Source organism: Oncorhynchus gorbuscha, linkage group LG15 (genome assembly GCF_021184085.1).
Source record: "Oncorhynchus gorbuscha isolate QuinsamMale2020 ecotype Even-year linkage group LG15, OgorEven_v1.0, whole genome shotgun sequence".
In the NCBI taxonomy this organism is placed as follows: Eukaryota; Metazoa; Chordata; class Actinopteri; order Salmoniformes; family Salmonidae; genus Oncorhynchus; species Oncorhynchus gorbuscha.
In genome coordinates, this window is record NC_060187.1 from 50,907,979 (window position 1) to 50,926,822 (window position 18,844).

Consider the following 18,844-nt stretch of genomic DNA (forward strand, 5'->3'; position numbering starts at 1 on the left):
CTATTTGAAGAAAGTCGGTGACAGCAACGCTGATACTTCGGATCGAATTTGGGTAGGGTGAATTCGCAAGTGCAACATCTTGACGGTCCCTGCATACACCCTGATATTGTTGCACAATGCATGATCAGCAAATACGTGAACTATGAGAGAGGCAAGCGCGAGAGGCAAGACGAGTTTGTTGTCTTATTCTGTCTAACACTGCCAGGTCTTTCGCCTGGTATTGTACACAAATGACACGACTTGCGATTGTGATAAGGCACAAGGGACATGCGGTCTACAATATTGCGTACATCGATCTCAATCTCTTACCTTGCATATTCCTTTGCATGTGCCCCTGTTCTCCATGCGATCGAACGAGTCCCAAAGATTCCGTGTCGGCTTTGGGCAGCATGACAGCTCCGCTGGGCTGAGCGGGAGACTCAGCTCCGTCCGGTGGACCACCTGGACGGGAGAGGGTCACCACAGGTTCTCTCACACACACACCAGAGAAAAGTGACTTCCCAAATCTCGCGCGCTCACTGTGTGTCTCAACTGCAGCCGTCTCGGGTTAAACTGACATTATATGTCTAGGCTACATACCCAGTGGGTAGCCTGCAACAGCGAGCCCAATGTAAATTAATTCTGAATAGCGCTCTTGCGTAAATTGCAATACGGATCAATGCCGCTGAACCTGGAATATGAGCATGGTTTCGCCGCGAAGTTGAGGAGTAGAGCGCACTGATTTCCAGTTCTCTCTCTCTCTAGCTCTGTCTGTGATGGAAATAACAAATCTACCCGGGCAACGATACATCTATCTATACGCTGGCCTTTCCACGTCTTTTTTGACCAGTGTCTTGAAAGTGTAGTTAGCGAACTGTAAGGAACTTTCGGGCTGGATAGCAAAGACTGTCACGCCGGCCCCTCCTTCGCGTAAGGTTGGACTCGGTCTATCTGTGATGTAGTGGGATGTGAAGTTCAGTCCTATCCTTGCTGCTTTGTTTACTCCACACTGACACTGCTGCCTCGCGCCAATCAGGGGCTCATGGACTCTGACATCACACCGTTAGCTCCAATCGCATGCGGAGATAGGCAACATCACTTCTAACCGGTTTTCCACACACTGTCTAAATCACAGCTGTTTATACAGTTTATGATGGACTTAATAAAAGCAGTGGGATAACACGGAAATAAACGAAGGTGAATGTTAAAATGAAACGAGCTTAGACACAGAGGAGCGGTAGACAAATAGCCTACACAATGAGGTATGGTATGATAATATTAGCGATATAACGGTATATTAATATTAACGAGTTATTCGTTCTAATTTGGGTTTTCATAAGGAACAGGTAGCCGATAAATTACGGGGAAACTTTGCGCGCAAACGTGCCATTTTACTGAAACCTAATGCCATGTTCGTTTTACGCTTGGATGTATGAATTCTAAAATATTGTCTATATCCATCCGATGCAATTGTGACAAAACCATACATTTGACCCAAATGTTCCTTGTTTTAGGCTAATATCCCAAAACATATTGCCATGTCTTTGGCAAAATATTTGCATTTTAAAAAGTAGCAAAGTTATAATATGCTATATTGCTAAAGGCGAAATGTATTTGCGTTTTTTAAATAGGCTACCAAACGTTCTCAATTACTTGTATAAATTATCTAATTTCTCTCCTTAATATTTACAGAAATCAATACAGGACGGGAAATATCAATTCATGTAAGCCTACACTCTAAACCCCAATTGTAGAGTGACAATAAAGGACACTCTAAAATGTGCAGTTTTGTTACACAACACAATGCCACAGTTGTCTCAAGTTTTGCAGGAGTGTGCAATTGGCATGCTGACTGCAGAAATGTCCACCAAAACTGTTGCCAGACAATTGAATGTTAATTTATCTACCATAAGCCGCCTCCAATTTAATTTGAGAGAATATGGCAGTACACCCAACCGGACTAAATACCACAGACCACGCATAACCATGCCAGCCCAGGACCTCCACATCCAGCTTCTTCACCTGCAGGATGTCTTGAGACTAGCCACCCGGACAGATGATGAAACGGAGTATTTCTGTCTGTAATTAAGCCCTTTTGTGGGTGAAAACTAATTCTGATTGACTGGGCCTGGCTCCCCAGTGGGTGGGCCTATGTTCTCCCAGGTCCACCCATGGCTGCACCCTGCCCAGTCATGGGAAATCCATAGATTAGGGCATAATTGATTTATTTCAATTGACTGATTTCCTTATATGAACTGTAACTCAGTAAAATCTTGAAATTGTTGCATGTTGCTTTTATATTTTTATTCAGTATATAAATAGCTCTCTAAAATATGCAATGACTGGCATGATGAGGAAAACTGATTATGCACTACCCAATTTCAAAATTGCACCTTATGCATTCTACTGTTACAACTTGCAAGAGTAAGTTGATGTGACTTCTCATTTTGTTACTGTAATACTTACTTTTCATTGAATTAGTTCCAGTGGCATGTATTCATGAATGCCAAGGGAAGCCATACCCCCCACACACATTTTTAATAAATAAATAAACATACAAAATCATTTATCTTTTAATTTATATTTTACAGCGCCCATTTGTCTCCGTATGTGTAACCCATCTATACTGTCTGGCTAAAAAGAGAATGACATTGTTGCCGCCCATAGCATTGAATGTGAGGGAAGCCAGTGAGCACTTGGCCTCCCTTGATACAAAAAGTATAAAATAATAAGCAATCAAGGTTGAGCTAAACTGAGTGATCTCAGCTGTGAATAGTCCTGGTGCACCAAAACAAAGTGTCAAGGGAAGCCCGTTTGAATTTGGCTTCACACCAATCACATTTCATTAGAAGCCAAATGTCATTGACAGAAAACTTGAATTGTTGCATCTTGTTGTGTCATTGTCTTCCGGTGGCTAGATAGCTAGCTAAAATCATCCCTTTCCTAAATTAGCCATGGATGGAAATAGGGATTTGGACTTGTGGACTTCTCCGTACTGGCCAATGATTATAAAGGCTATTCTGATCCAACCATAAATGCATACATTGTGCACCTGGCTTGAGAGTATGGAAGTTCAACATGTAGCTAGATGTAGTAACGTTAGGCTAATGTTAACTAGCTGGCCTGGTTCATCATTGCCCACGAAAGGAAGTTAGGCTAGTGATGAAGGATTTTAGTCAGGTAGAACAACAAAAACTAAAAGCGTATCTGACAGAGTCATAGACCTGTTTAGGCAACATGAAAGAGGAGGATGGCATTGACGTTTCTCTACAAGTAGGGTGAGTCAACTATGTTTTTTCTACTTGCGCGCATGCATGCACACACACGGAAATAAGTACAATGGAAAGCCACATCATATTTAGCTTATATTGATTAGATTATATCGTTTTTTTGGTATATTTTAGTTGTCAATGTATTAGACTAAGCATAGTTGATTAGATTATGTTGAGAAAAAAGAAGGAACCCGCACACTGCTCTTGATAGTATCACTGCTCTTTCATAAGCTTTACGTATCAGCCTCATGGCCTTTGTCAGAGCTTGATGTTATGTAACTGTTTGTTACATGCAATATGTTTTGTGGACTTCGCAGGACAGATGTTGCTCTCCGGTTTTGTGATGAAACAAAGGTTTGTTTGAATTTACTTTGCCACTGTGTCTTCTTATTGCCTCGGCTCTAGGCTTATATATCACGGTGCCAAGGCATATGAACTAACCGGTTATAGAGCAAACAACACAATTATCACAACACATAGGTTGTAATATGGCTTTTTTCCCCTGGCTTGGCTTCCCCAGTGATTTTACCCACACACGGCTACTGCTGAGTTCAACTTAACTTAGGATGACTTGCGGTTTAAAGTGTAGGCATAACGAGGAGAGGCAACATTAGCGACATGGACCATTGAATTAAAACCACAAAGGGAAAATCAGGATTTGTGTGTGTTATGATAGGCAAATAAGACATGAGGGTATTTCCACACGCATGTATGCACACACACACACACACACACACACACACACACACACACACACACACACACACACACACACACACACACACACACACACACACACACACACACACACACACACACACACACACACACACACACACACACACACACACACACACACACACACACACACACACACACACACACATTTTTATTTTAAGGTTTGGCTCTGCGGAAACCAACATAATTCAGTCTTATTGAAAAATTATGCACAGCCGGTCCTAGAACCAAATATTACATATCAAAGGTCAACTCGAGACACACTGTATCTTAGAGGTCCTAAGGCACGCTGTACACACACACACACACACACACACACACACACACACACACACACACACACACACACACACACACACACACACACACACACACACACACACACACACACACACACACACTGCTTGGAGTAACCCTGGATTTTAAACTGTCATGGTAAAAACAGGTTGATGCTACAGTAGCTAAGATGGGGAGAAGTTTGAACATAATAAAATGCTGCACTGCCTTTTTACATTTACATTTAAGTCATTTAGCAGACGCTCTTATCCAGAGCGACTTACAAATTGGTGCATTCACCTTAAGACATCCACACAACACTCACTATCAACAAGGCAGTTCCTACAGGCTCTAGTTCTGTTGCACCTGGACTACTGTTCAGTCGTGTGGTCAGGTGCCAAAGAGGGACATTGGAAAATTACAATTGGCTCAGAACAGAACAGCATGGCTGGCCCTTAAATATACATGGAGAGCTAACGTTAATAATATGCATGTTAATCTCTCATGGCTCAAAGTGGAGGAGAGATTGACTTCATCACTGCTTGTTTTTGTAAGAAGTGTTGACATGCTGAATGCACCGAGGTGTCTGTTTAAACTACTAGCACAAGGCTCGGACACCCATGCATCTCCCACAAGAGATGCCACCAGAGGTCTCTTCACAATCTTAAAGTCCAGAACAGACTATGGAAGATGCACAGTACTACATAGAGCCATGGGTACATGGAATTCTATTTCAAATAAAATAAAATACATTTTATTGGTCTCATACACATGGTTAGCAGATGTTATTGTGAGTGTAGCGAAATGCTTGTGCTTCTAGTTCCGACAGTGCAGTAATATCTAACAAGTAATCTAACACTACCGTTCAAAAGTTTGGGGTCACATAGAAATGTCCTTGTTTTGAAAGAAAAGTGCATTTTTTGTCTATTAAAATAACATACAATTGATCAGAAATACAGTGTAGACATTGTTAATGTTGTAAATGACTATTGTAGCTGGAAACAGCAGATTTTTAATGGAATATCTACATAGGCATAGAGAGACCCATTATCAGCAACCATCACTCCTGTGTTCCATTGACACACTGTGTTAGCTAATCCAAGTTTATCATTTTAAAAGGATAATTGGTCATTAGAAAACCCTTTTGCAATTATGTTAGCACAGCTGAAAACTGTAGTCCTGATTAAAGAAGCAATACAATTGGCCTTCTTTAGACGAGTTGAGTATCTGGAGCATCAGCATTTGTCGGTTCGATTACAGGCTCAAAATGGCTAGAAACAAAGAAACTCTTCTGAAACTCGTCAGTCTATTCTTGTTCTGAGAAATGAAGGCTATTCCATGCGAGAAATTGCCAAGAAACTGAAGATCTCGTACAAAGCTGTGTACTACTCCCTTCACAGAACATCGCAAACTGGCTTTAACCAGAATAGAAAGAGGAGTGGGTGGCCCCGGAGGAACAATTGAGCAAGAGGACATTAGAGTGTCTAAAAGGCTAGCATCCCGGAGTTGCCTCTCCACTGTTGACGTTGAGACTGGTGTTTTGCGGGTACTATTTAATGAAGCTGCCAGTTGAGGACTTGTGAGGCATTCAGCTACAATAGTCATTTACAACTTAACAATGTCTGCACTGTATTTCTGATCAATTTGACGTTATTTTAATGAACAAAAAAAGTGTTTTTCTTTCAAAAACAAGGACATTTCTGTGACCACAAACTTTTGAACGGTAGAATACATGTAAATATATGGACGAGGGACGACTGAGTGGCATAGGCAAGATGCAATAGATGTTATAAAAATACAGTATATACATATGGGATGAGTAATGCAAGATATGTAAACATTATTAAAGTGGCATAATTAAAGTGACTAGTGATCTATTTATTAAAGTGCCCAATGATTTCAAGTTTGTATGTAGGCAGCAGCCTCTCTGTGCTAGGGGCAGGTGTTTAACAGTCTCATGGCTTTTGAGATAGAAGCTCTTTTTCAGTATCTCGTTCCCAGCTTTTATGCACCTGTACTGACCTCACCTTCTGGATGGTAGCGGGGTGAACAGCAGTGGCTTAGGTGATTGTTGCCCTTGATGATCTTCTTGGCCTTCCTGGGACAACGGGTGCTGCAGGTGTCCTGGAGTGCAGGTAGTTTGCTCCCGGTGATGCATTGTGCAGACCGCTCCACCCTCTGGAGAGTCCTGCGGTTGTGAGCGGTGCAGTTTCCTTACCAGGCGGAGATACAGCCTGACAGGATGCTCTCAATTGTGCATCTGTAAAAGTTTGTGAGTGTTTAAGGTGACAAGCCAAATTTCTTCAGCCTCCTTAGGTTGAAGAGACGCTGTTGCGGCTTCTTCACCACACTGTCTGTGTGGGTGGACCATTTCAGTTTGTCTGTGATATGTATGCTGCAGAACTTAAAAGGAGATGATTCTGGACTTCAGGAAACAGCAGATGGAGCACCCCCCTATCCACATCGACTGGACAGCCGTGGAGAAGGTGGAATGTTTTGTTTTGTTGACATTGAGTGAGAGGTTGTTTTCCTGACACCACACTCTGTGTGCCGTCACCTCCTCCCTATAGGCGGTCTCGTAGTTGTTGGTGATCAAGCGTAGCACTGTTGTGTCGTCTGCAAACTTGATGATTGAGTTGGAGGTGTACATGGCCACGCAGTCATGGGTGAACAGGGAGTACAGGAGGGAGCTGAGCACGCACCCTTGTGGGGCCCTAGTGTTGAAGGTCAGCGAAGTGGAGATGTTGTTTCCTACCTTCACCACCTGGGGGGCGGCCCGTCGGGAATTCCAGGACCCAATGATGAGCTTGGAGGGTAGTATGGTGTTGAATGCTGAACTGTAGTCAATGAACAGCATTCGTACATAGGTATTCCTCTTGTCCAGATGGGATAGGGCAGTGTGATGGCGATTGCATTGTCTGTGGACCTATTGGGGCGGTATGCAAATTGAAGTGGGTGGCAGGTAAAGGTGGAAGTGGTATGATCCTTGACTAGTCTCTCAAAGCACTTCATGATGACAGAAGTGAGTGCTACGGGGCGATAGTCATTTAGTTCTGTTACCTTTGCCTTCTTGGGTACAGGAACAATGGAACAAAGTGGCCATCTCGAAGTATGTGGGGACAGTAGACTGGGATAGGGAGAGATTGAATATGTTCGTAAATACACCAGCCAGCTGGTCTGCGCATGCTAGACGCGTCTAGGGATGTTGTCTGGGCCGGCAGCCTTGCGAGGGTTAACAAGTTTAAATGTCTTACTCACGTCGGCCACAGAGAAGGAGAGGGAGAGCCCACAGTCCTTGGTAGTGGGCCGTGTCAGTGGCACCGTATTTTCCTGAAAGCGGGCAAAGATGGTGTTTAGTTTGTCCGGAAGGAAGACCTCGGTGTCTGTGACGTGGCTGGCTTTCTTTTTGTAGTCCGTGAATGCCTGTAGACCCTGCCACATATGTCTCGTGTCTGAGCCGTTGAATTGCAACTCCACTTTGTCCCTATACCGATATTTCACTTGTTTGATTGCCTTGCAGAGGGAATAACTACACAGTATTTTTTCAGCCATATTCCCAGTCATCTTTCCATGGTTAAATGCGGTGGTACCCACTCTTAGTTTTGTGCGAATGCCACCATCTGTCCAAGGTTTCAGGTTATGGTAGGTTTTAATAGTCACCCACTCACCTATTCAGCATATAAATCGATATTATTCTCTGAGGTTCCGCGGAACATGTCCCAGTCCGCATGATCAAAACAATCTTGAATTTAATTGATTCCGATTGGTCAGACCAGCGGTGAATAGTTCTTGTCACGGGTACATCCTGTTTGACTTTCTGCCTATGGGACGGCAGGAGCAAAATGGAGTCGTGGTCAGATTTTCCCGGGCGGGGGAGGGCCTTGTATGCATCCCGGAAGTTAGAATTGCAGTGATCCAGTGTATTGCCAGCATGAGTGCCACAATCAATATGCTGATAGAATTTAGGCAGCCTTGTTCTCAAATTAGCTTCTTTTTTTTATCCCCAGCTACAATAAATGCAGCCTACGGATATATATATATGGTTTCCAGTTTGCGTAGAGTCCAGTGAAGTTCCTTGAGGGCTATCATGATATCATGGTAAGATTTAAAATACACCTTATGGAACAGCAGGGACTGTGAAGAGACACACACACAGGCACAGACACATATACACCTGATAAGACTCTACACATGGATGTTGTATTGTAAATATGTGATAGTGGAGTAGTGGCCTAAGGGAACATAGTAAATGTATTGGGTAAAGTGTTATGAAATGTAATGTAATATTTTAATTGTAAATAACTGTCTTGCCCTCAGGTGATTGTTTTGTGTACCAGGTGGGTGAAAGGTAATTTGTGAAACACATACACACATACACACACACACAGCTACTGAATTTGACAGTAGCTTACAGGACGCTTGATTGCAAGCAACATTCTGTATTTCATATTACAGTACACCTACTGTAATATAAATACGGTATCAAAGCAAGTACTGTGTAATGACACAGTACAATACCATAACATTGACTGGATTATACTTTTAAAAAGAAATGTGACGAATTAATGAATAGATACATTTCATAGTATGTTACTGTAATTACAAAGGATTGGTGCAAGCAGGTTGGCTTCTAGGTAAAGTGTTCACACATTACAGTATGTTAATGTATATTTGATGTTTTATATCACTTGCAATTCTAGAGGCCTTAACAAAGGCTTCCAAAGCTTGGCAGCATCTACATGGTAAAATAGACGACAAGGACATGGCAAACTGCTCAACCATTTAAGGTTCAAGTCTTGCTGCCACTCCAATCTGTCCCCTATACAAATTGATGGGGCACTATAACCATATAGGAGCTAAATTGGTAAATTGGTATGTTAATGAGCCAGAAACAACAATACCATGCACCCGCTAGTGGTCAAAAGGTTTTTGGCACTGCAAAGATACAGAATGATACTGTATTATTGTGGGGTGGAATTACAGTACTATTCGAAATACAGCAATTATTTCCCTGCCTACAACATTTTCCCACATTGCACCATTAATTTACAGTAAGCTGCAGTAAAACGTTTCAGAGTATTTTACGGTTGATAATACCCCAAATTACCATATAATTTAAAGTCTTGATAATTTCCGAGGATAAGGCAATTATTTCATCTAGAGAATTAACATTTAAACCGAACACTTGTACGTCTACAAGCACATCAAATTGTCAGAGCAAAGTTGTAAAACACAATAGCCTCGTATAACACTTTGACTGTAAAGTGTTGGGCAACTCGTTTCAGTCAGATTGCTGGAATGCGTTTGCCTGTTATGTTTATGATTAGAATGCACCAATTATTTACTTTTAAAATCTAAACTTTGAATACTAATCAATGTTGAAAAGCTCATCATCTTCACTGATATTTTCCTGAAACAAATGCAAGCTGTAGCCTATCGATGATGATGCCCAGACTTGTTGCAATCGAGACCACACGTTGAAGCTACCTCATTTGCAACATCTGCTAAATTCAGTTCCTGAAATTGACATTCCTTACCTTTAACACAAATGACTATTTTATGCATATAAAAATGTGGCATTACATTGTGTGAACATTTGCATTGTGTTTTTGTAGCAAAAAAAGAACAGTACATAAGTACACAGTACAACAGTACATATACATAAGTATAAGCCTAAGAGGGAAAATGTCATGGCTGTTATTCAACAACGCAAATCAAAATGGACAATCAAAAGGTTAATTGAGAAAATAAGCAAGTTAACACTGTATTCATGGAAACATCAAAAGTCTAATAAGAAAGTCTAATAAAGAAATGAGGTATAGAGGGGCCTCTTGAAACATGGCACACTGCACCATACACTGCACACGGAGCCATGTTACAACACATTAGTCCCTACTCACCTGCACCAGTCAGGTCCTCTGTAGAGTTGCACTGGTCGCTCTCACTCTCAGGGCTGGAAGAAGACATGCTAGAGTCCCAATCCACAGCTCCAGAGAGTAAACATCTAACTCCTAACAACAGTGATCGACACTCGTAACCTCTTTCATTCTGTGAGAATTAATTGGGACAATCAGAGCAATGAAGAGGGCTGAGACTTTAAGGGTTAAAAAGATTTAAAAAAGTTAGTGTCCACTTGCTCTGAAGTCAAGTGAACTCGCCCTGGTGAACCTCTCTCCCTCCTTCTCGCTCTCTCTCCCTCTCCCTCTCTCTCCCTCTCTCTCCCTCTCTCTCCCTCTCGCTCTCCCTCCCTCCCTCCCCACTTTCAAACATCCCCCTTATATGCACACACAAATAGCCTGCCTCCCCCACCCCCCATCCAATCCATGTAGTGACCTGTGTTAAACTAGAGCGGCATCCTATCTCTGAAGCACTAATCAACAGTATTCAAACTGTGGGCTGGGATTGGTCCTGGGGTGGTCAGGTGGTTGATAAGGGCTGGTTATAAAGTGACACAGATATGGGGTCACTGGCAGATCTTTGTTGGAATGATTAACGAGAGAGAGAGACAGAGAGAGAGAGAGAGAGAGAGAGAGAGAGAGAGAGAGAGAGAGAGAGAGAGAGAGAGAGAGAGAGAAACTTTGAACTAAGAACTAATTCCCCCCCACATTAGTTTTACATCGGTGTTCAGAGAGAGAGAGAGGGAGAGAGAGAGTGAGAAAGAGAGAGAGAGAGAGAGAGAGAAACTTTGAACTAAGAACTAATTCCCCCCCACATTAGTTTTACATCGGTGTTCAGAAGTTTGGCTCTTTTACACTAAAATCACCCTTCCTTATCATGCCTAGTCTTTTTATTCTCTGAAGAGATGAATGTGTAACTTCAACTGTAATGTAATCCATGCATTGATATTGATGTCAATGCAAGAGTCAAATTGTACTCAAATTGTATTTATATCGTCTATTTCATGAATGTGGCATGAGTTGTCTCTAAATGAAAGATGAAATACAACTTATTCTTACAAAGGTCGCACCTACTAAACCATGCCTCCACTTTTCTGATTTAACAGCTCGTCGACAGCTCTTTTTAAAGAAAACCACCCTACTAAGTGACCCAACACCTGCAACAAAGCAGTTGGATCAACCAAACAACCAATTTTATAAAGTGTGGCCATAACTCAACAGCACACACCACTAGTTAAAATCTGTGCTTTGATTAAAACTACACACAGGCAGGGAATGGGCAAAAATGACCAATTATAATTACAAAACACAATGACAAAATGCAATAAAGATCAAAATATCAAATCATCTACAAAATACTTGAATTTTGAAATGTATTTTTTATAAAAATCAGTAACGGTTACAGAAACGTTTTACTTGCTATGACTGTGATATGTTGTTGTTTATCTACTTTAGTTGAATGCACTTACTGTAAGTTACTTTGGATAAGAGTGTCTGCTAAATGACCAAAATGTCAAATGTATATGTGAAAAGGGACATACCAAAATGATCTGCAAAGCACACTAGGTATTATTATAATACTTTTTTCCCCCGGGTCAGAGCTCATTAGAATAATACTCAGCATGCTTTGCAATTGTTAATGTTTCCATATACATTTGTATTTTGTTCATTCAGCAGACGCTCTTTTCAATGCAGGGTGATACCAATGCAGGCTGAAAGAGGGACACGAAATGGTAAACTACCATAGAAAATGCTATAGAAAAGTGTTTTGTATTTTGAATATACAAATTACAGCTCTCTAAAGTATTTTGAAACCAAATACATTGGAGTGTAGTGGGCTGGTCAATCTTTAGGCCAGTGGGACTCTTAAGAAATGTTATAATGATTTTTTTGTGCAGAATTATCATCATCTGGCTATTGGTATGCTGTCCCATTTCACACCGGCCCAAAATAGTTTAGTGGACTGGCCAATTTTGCCCTGGTGGGCTGGTGTAGGTCATCTGTCTGTCACAAGAGACTATATGGGATGACATGAAATATGGAATATAGACTGAAATGAAATATAGACTGGCTGAAGTGCCAAATATATGTTTTTCTAAGAATATTTTAACCCACTTAACCTCAACATTTTCCACATTTTTCACAATCATTGTAAAGCCTAGTTATGTTCTTTCTTTGACAACGTCATTTCTGGAGTTGTTTATTTATTTCATGTGATTAGTGATACATTTTAAGGTCAACCCTGTTACATGAACTGAACTCTCATTTTAATATGAAACTCTTCCTTTTGAAGTAATTTCTTCAAAATAAATATTGAACATATAATAGTCAAATCATAGTGTAAAAGCAGGTGAGCTGGTTTTGACTCTTTTTGGCCATTTTCTGGGGTTTTGTGGTTGATAACTGTGCACGTTGAGCATAACTCTTTAACCCTGTTACCCATAGATAGATAAGCTAGAAATGTTCTAACAATTAAAACAATTTTGGGGGAACTTGCATTCAATTGCCCCACCTTGTTACTATCATCAAGCTTCCATTCCCTCTGTCACAAGGGGATTTATGGCAGATTTAAGATGAAAACCTCAACCCTGTTACAGTCAACCCTGTTAATTAAATGGCACTTTATTGGCACTTACTTTGGATTCGCAGAGGTCTTGCTTGAAGTCGAGGCGGTGATTTTAAGCATGAAGGACTGAAAACACAGATGGACTTTTCGGAAGGGGTGGGGCTAGTGTGCGAGCTTTGGCATAGACTTTGACGGGGGGTAGAGATTTATCTGCTGTTCCCGTCAACAGCTTCACCCCCAGCATCAAACCAAGTAGCTAGCTAGCCAGGCAATGCAACATTTGTCGCTGGGCTCTGAAATGATTCCAGATACAAATGAAACAAGGGGATGAAAAACCCAAACTTTCTCTTGGGACACATTACTTTCCTATCTGGCAGGGGGCAACACGTGTTTATACCAAATCCTGAAGCAGGTTCCATTGACCTTCCCGATCTGATAAGGAACTCATTATAATGACCTGAGCTCAGTCCAACAACACACTGCCCAGCATCATTAAAGTCTAATCAACTGCTCCTAGCGCCTCATATCCAGGAAACCAGATCACTCCGCTTGTTCTCTTCATCCGCTGGACAATATAAACATTCAGTTGCTTCCAAAAATACACTCCAAGATCGGCATCCATTGTGTCGTTCTCAGTTGTAAATACTGTATCAGGAGGTGAGTGGACAACGTATTGTAGTGAAGTCAGGGGGTAGTCCTGACCGAGGCTTGAACCCCAGCCTTGCAATTGTCAACCCAACATGTTGGCTGATAGGCCAAGACATGAGATCCTCTTGATGAGGTCAGAAGGTGTTTATTCAAGTTTATTCGTATTTTTTATTTAAAGACGTCCTCCTCCAGTAAATTTTGACATTTTTCTGTTGTATAAATGCAGTAAAGTACACACACTAAATAAGGGTAAAAATATATATATATATTGAGCAAAATAGTGTTTTTTAGACACAACTGCAAACTTCAAGGAGTAGGGCTGATGGGAAGTCGTGATTATTATATTATTATACCATCGGCCTCCCCCCTTGCTTTAGGAATGATAGAAGAGCAATAGAGAACAAAAGAGGGATGGCCCACCCCCCCATGTCATGACTTACTTGGACCACCTATTAAGATGTGCCTTCTGTTAAACATTACATTTTACATTTAAGTCATTTAGCAGATGCTCTTATCCAGAGCGACTTACAAATTGGTGCATTCACCTTATGACATCTAGTGGAAGAGCCACTTTACAATAGTGCAACTAAATCTTTTAAGGGGGGGGGGTGAGAAGGATTACTTTATCCTATCCTAGGTATTCCTTAAAGAGGTGGGGTTTCAGGTGTCTCTGGAAGGTGGTGATTGACTCCGCTGTCCTGGCGTCGTGAGGGAGTTTGTTCCACCATTGGGGGGCCAGAGCAGCGAACAGTTTTGACTGGGCTGAGCAGGAACTGTACTTCCTCAGTGGTAGGGAGGCGAGCAGGCCAGAGGTGGATGAACGCAGTGCCCTTGTTTGGGTGTAGGGCCTGATCAGAGCCTGGAGGTACTGAGGTGCCGTTCCCCTCACAGCTCCGTAGGCAAGCACCATGGTCTTGTAGCGGATGCGAGCTTCAACTGGAAGCCAGTGGAGAGAGTGGAGGAGCGGGGTGACGTGAGAGAACTTGGGAAGGTTGAACACCAGATGGGCTGCGGCGTTCTGGATGAGTTGTAGGGGGTTAATGGCACAGACAGGGAGCCCAGCCAACAGCGAGTTGCAGTAATCCAGACGGGAGATGACAAGTGCCTGGATTAGGACCTGCGCCGCTTCCTGTGTGAGGCAGGGTCGTACTCTGCGGATGTTGTAGAGCATGAACCTACAGGAACGGGCCACCGCCTTGATGTTAGTTGAGAATGACAGGGTGTTGTCCAGGATCACACCAAGGTTCTTAGCGCTCTGGGAGGGGGACACAATGGAGTTGTCAACCGTGATGGCGAGATCACGGAACGGGCAGTCCTTCCCCGGGAGGAAGAGCAGCTCCGTCTTGCCGAGGTTCAGCTTGAGGTGGTGATCCGTCATCCACACTGATATGTCTGCCAGACATGCAGAGATGCGATTCGCCACCTGGTCATCAGAAGGGGGAAAGGAGAAGATTAATTGTGTGTCGTCTGCATAGCAATGATAGGAGAGACCATGTGAGGTTATGACGGAGCCAAGTGACTTGGTGTATAGCGAGAATAGGAGAGGGCCAAAGAACAGAGCCCTGGGGGACACCAGTGGTGAGAGCGCGTGGTGAGGAGACAGATTCTCGCCACGCCACCTGGTAGGAGCGACCTGTCAGGTAGGAGGCAATCCAAGCGTGGGCCGCGCCGGAGATGCCCAACTCGGAGAGGGTGGAGAGGAGGATCTGATGGTTCACAGTATCGAAGGCAGCCGATAGGTCTAGAAGGATGAGAGCAGAGGAGAGAGAGTTAGCTTTAGCAGTGCGGAGCGCCTCCGTGATACAGAGAAGAGCAGTCTCAGTTGAATGACTAGTCTTGAAACCTGACTGATTTGGATCAAGAAGGTCATTCTGAGAGAGATAACGGGAGAGCTGGCCAAGGACGGCACGTTCAAGAGTTTTGGAGAGAAAAGAAAGAAGGGATACTGGTCTGTAGTTGTTGACATCGGAGGGATCGAGTGTAGGTCTTTTCAGAAGGGGTGCAACTCTCGCTCTCTTGAAGACGGAAGGGACGTAGCCAGCGGTCAGGGATGAGTTGATGAGCGAGGTGAGGTAAGGGAGAAGGTCTCCGGAAATGGTCTGGAGAAGAGAGGAGGGGATAGGGTCAAGCGGGCAGGTTGTTGGGCGGCCGGCCGTCACAAGACGCGAGATTTCATCTGGAGAGAGAGGGGAGAAAGAGGTCAGAGCACAGGGTAGGGCAGTGTGAGCAGAACCAGCGGTGTCGTTTGACTTAGCAAACGAGGATCGGATGTCGTCGACCTTCTTTTCAAAATGGTTGACGAAGTCATCTGCAGAGAGGGAGGAGGGGGGGAGGAGGATTCAGGAGGGAGGCGAAGGTGGCAAAGAGCTTCCTAGGGTTAGAGGCAGATGCTTGGAATTTAGAGTGGTAGAAAGTGGCTTTAGCAGCAGAGACAGAGGAGGAAAATGTAGAGAGGAGGGAGTGAAAGGATGCCAGGTCCGCAGGGAGGCGAGTTTTCCTCCATTTCCGCTCGGCTGCCCGGAGCCCTGTTATGTGAGCTCGCAATGAGTCGTCGAGCCACGGAGCGGGAGGGGAGGAACGAGCCGGCCTGGAGGATAGGGGACATTGAGAGTCAAAGGATGCAGAAAGGGAGGAGAGGAGGGTTGAGGAGGCAGAATCAGGAAATAGGTTGGAGGTTTGAGCAGAGGGAAGAGATGATAGGATGGAAGAGGAGAGAGTAGCGGGGGAGAGAGAGCGGAGGTTGGGACGGCGCGATACCATCCGAGTAGGGGCAGTGTGGGAAGTGTTGGATGAGAGCGAGAGGGAAAAGGATACAAGGTAGTGGTCGGAGACTTGGAGGGGAGTTACAATGAGGTTAGTGGAAGAACAGCATCTAGTAAAGATGAGGTCGAGCGTATTGCCTGCCTTGTGAGTAGGGGGGGAAGGTGAGAGGGTGAGGTCAAAAGAGGAGAGGAGTGGAAAGAAGGAGGCAGAGAGGAATGAGTCAAAGGTAGACGTGGGGAGGTTAAAGTCGCCCAGAACTGTGAGAGGTGAGCCGTCCTCAGGAAAGGAGCTTATCAAGGCATCAAGCTCATTGATGAACTCTCCGAGGGAACCTGGAGGGCGATAAATGATAAGGATGTTAAGCTTGAAAGGGCTGGTAACTGTGACAGCATGGAATTCAAAGGAGGCGATAGACAGATGGGTAAGGGGAGAAAGAGAGAATGACTTGGGAGAGATGAGGATCCCGGTGCCACCACCCCGCTGACCAGAAGCTGACCAGAAGCTCTCGGGGTGTGCGAGAACACGTGGGCGGACGAAGAGAGAGCAGCAGGAGTAGCAGTGTTATCTGTGGTGATCCATGTTTCCGTCAGTGCCAAGAAGTCGAGGGACTGGAGGGAGGCATAGGCTGAGATGAACTCTGCCTTGTTGGCCACAGATCGGCAGTTCCAGAGGCTACCGGAGACCTGGAACTCCACGTGGGTCGTGCGCGCTGGGACCACCAGATTAGGGTGGCCGCGGCCATGCGGTGTGGAGCGTTTGTATGGTCTGTGCAGAGAGGAGAGAACAGGGATAGACAGACACATAGTTGACAGGCTACAGAAGAGGCTACGCTAATGCAAAGGAGATTGGAAGGACAAGTGGACTACACGTCTCGAATGTTCAGAAAGTTAAGCTTACGTAGCAAGAATCTTATTGACTAAAATGATTAAAATGATACAGTACTGATGAAGTAGGCTAGCTGGCAGTGGCTGCGTTGTTGACTTTGTAGGCTAGCTGGCAGTGGCTGCATTGTTGACACTACACTAATCAAGTCGTTCCGTTGAGTGTAATAGTTTCTACAGTGCTGCTATTCGGGGGCTAGCTGGCTAGCTAGCAGTGTTGATTACGTTACGTTGCGTTAAAAGAACGACAATAGCTGGCTAGCTAACCTAGAAAATCACTCTAGACTACACAATTATCTTTGATACAAAGACGGCTATGTAGCTAGCTATGTAGCTAGCTACGATCAAACAAATCAAACCGTTGTACTGTAATGAAATTAAATGAAAATGTGATACTACCTGTGGAGCGAAGCGGAATGCGACCGGGTTGTTGAGTGCGAAGTTCTATTCGGTAGACGTTGGCTAGCTGTTGGCTAGCTAGCAGTGTATCCTACGTTAAGGACGACAAATAGCTGGCTAGCTAACCTCGGTAAATTAAGATAATCACTCTAAGACTACACACTCTAAACTACACAATTATCTTGAATACGAAGACAGCAAAGACAACTATGTAGCTAGCTAACACTACACTAATCAAGTTGTTCAGTTGAGTGTAATAGTTTCTACAGTGCTGCTATTCGGTAGACGGTGGACGTTAGCAAGCTGGCTAGCTGCTGGGCAGATAGCAGTGTAGACTACGTTAGGACGACGAAATACGACAATTACGCAATTATCTTTGATACAAAGACGGCTATGTAGCTAGCTAAGAAGAAATTGCTAAGATTAGACAAATCAAACCGTTGTACTATAATGAAATGTAATGAAATGTAATGAAAAAGTTATACTACCTGCGGACCGAAGTGCAGATGCCTCAGGTGACTTTTACAGTTGAAAAGCAATATCCCATGTGTCAATACAGTACACACAAAAGGGTAAAAAAAAATGTGTTGTTGAGAAAATTGTGTTTTTTTATACACAACTGCAAACTTCAAGGAGTAGGGCATTCAAGGTGTTGGTCTGATAGGAATCCATGAGGACATCCACCCTTGCTTGAGGAACAATAGAAAACAAAAGAGGAAAGACCCACCCCCCCACACTTGTGCTGTGTCAATACTTATAGGTGGACAACCTATTAAGTAGTGTCTTTTGTGAAGTAAATCAGGTGTTAAATAAGGTGAAAATGAGGGAGGTCGATGACATCAGAGGGCACCATCAGACCAAGTCCTTGAATGGCCTACTCCATGAAGTTTGCACGTGTGTCTAATAAACACAGTTTTGATCCCAAAAACATTTTTTTGTAATGTTTTATCACATTTAAAAAATGTTAACCTTTATTTAACTAGTTAAGAATAAAATGTTATTTAGAATGATGGCCTACCCCTGCCAAACCCTAACCCGGACAAAGCTGGGCCAATTATGTGCCACCCAATGGAACCCCCAATCACGGGTGGTTAAAAATAATATAATGTGTACATTACTGTATTTTTACTTTGGATATCGTTTTTACATTTACATTTACATTTAAGTCATTTAGCAGACGCTCTTATCCAGAGCGACTTACAAATTGGTGCATTCACCTTATGACATCCAGTGGAACAGCCACTTTACAATAGTGCATCTAAATATTTTAAGGGGGGGGGGGGTGAGAAGGATTACTTTATCCTATCCTAGGTATTCCTTAAAGAGGTGGGGTTTCAGGTGTCTCCGGAAGGTGGTGATTGACTCCGCTGTCCTGACGTCGTGAGGGAGTGTGTTCCACCATTGGGGAGCCAGAGCAGCGAACAG

The 18,844-nt window shown here is 43.5% G+C and overlaps 1 protein-coding gene across 2 annotated transcripts in view; it reads right to left on the reverse strand.

Annotated features, from left to right (window-relative positions):
• Positions 1-10,504, reverse strand: part of LOC123997464 (nuclear receptor subfamily 5 group A member 2) — a 99,675-nt gene extending 89,171 nt beyond the window's left edge. The window contains exons 1-2 of one of the 2 annotated variants that reach the window (XM_046301735.1): positions 10,166-10,504; positions 310-441 (exon numbers count right to left, since the gene is read on the reverse strand). In XM_046301735.1, coding sequence (XP_046157691.1) covers positions 310-441; positions 10,166-10,232 — 199 coding nt within the window. In that variant the 5' untranslated portion in view covers positions 10,233-10,504. The remainder of the gene's footprint in view (positions 1-309; positions 442-10,165) is intronic. The other variant, XM_046301736.1, reaches the window with a different exon arrangement.
• Between the last annotated feature and the right edge of the window lie 8,340 nt (positions 10,505-18,844).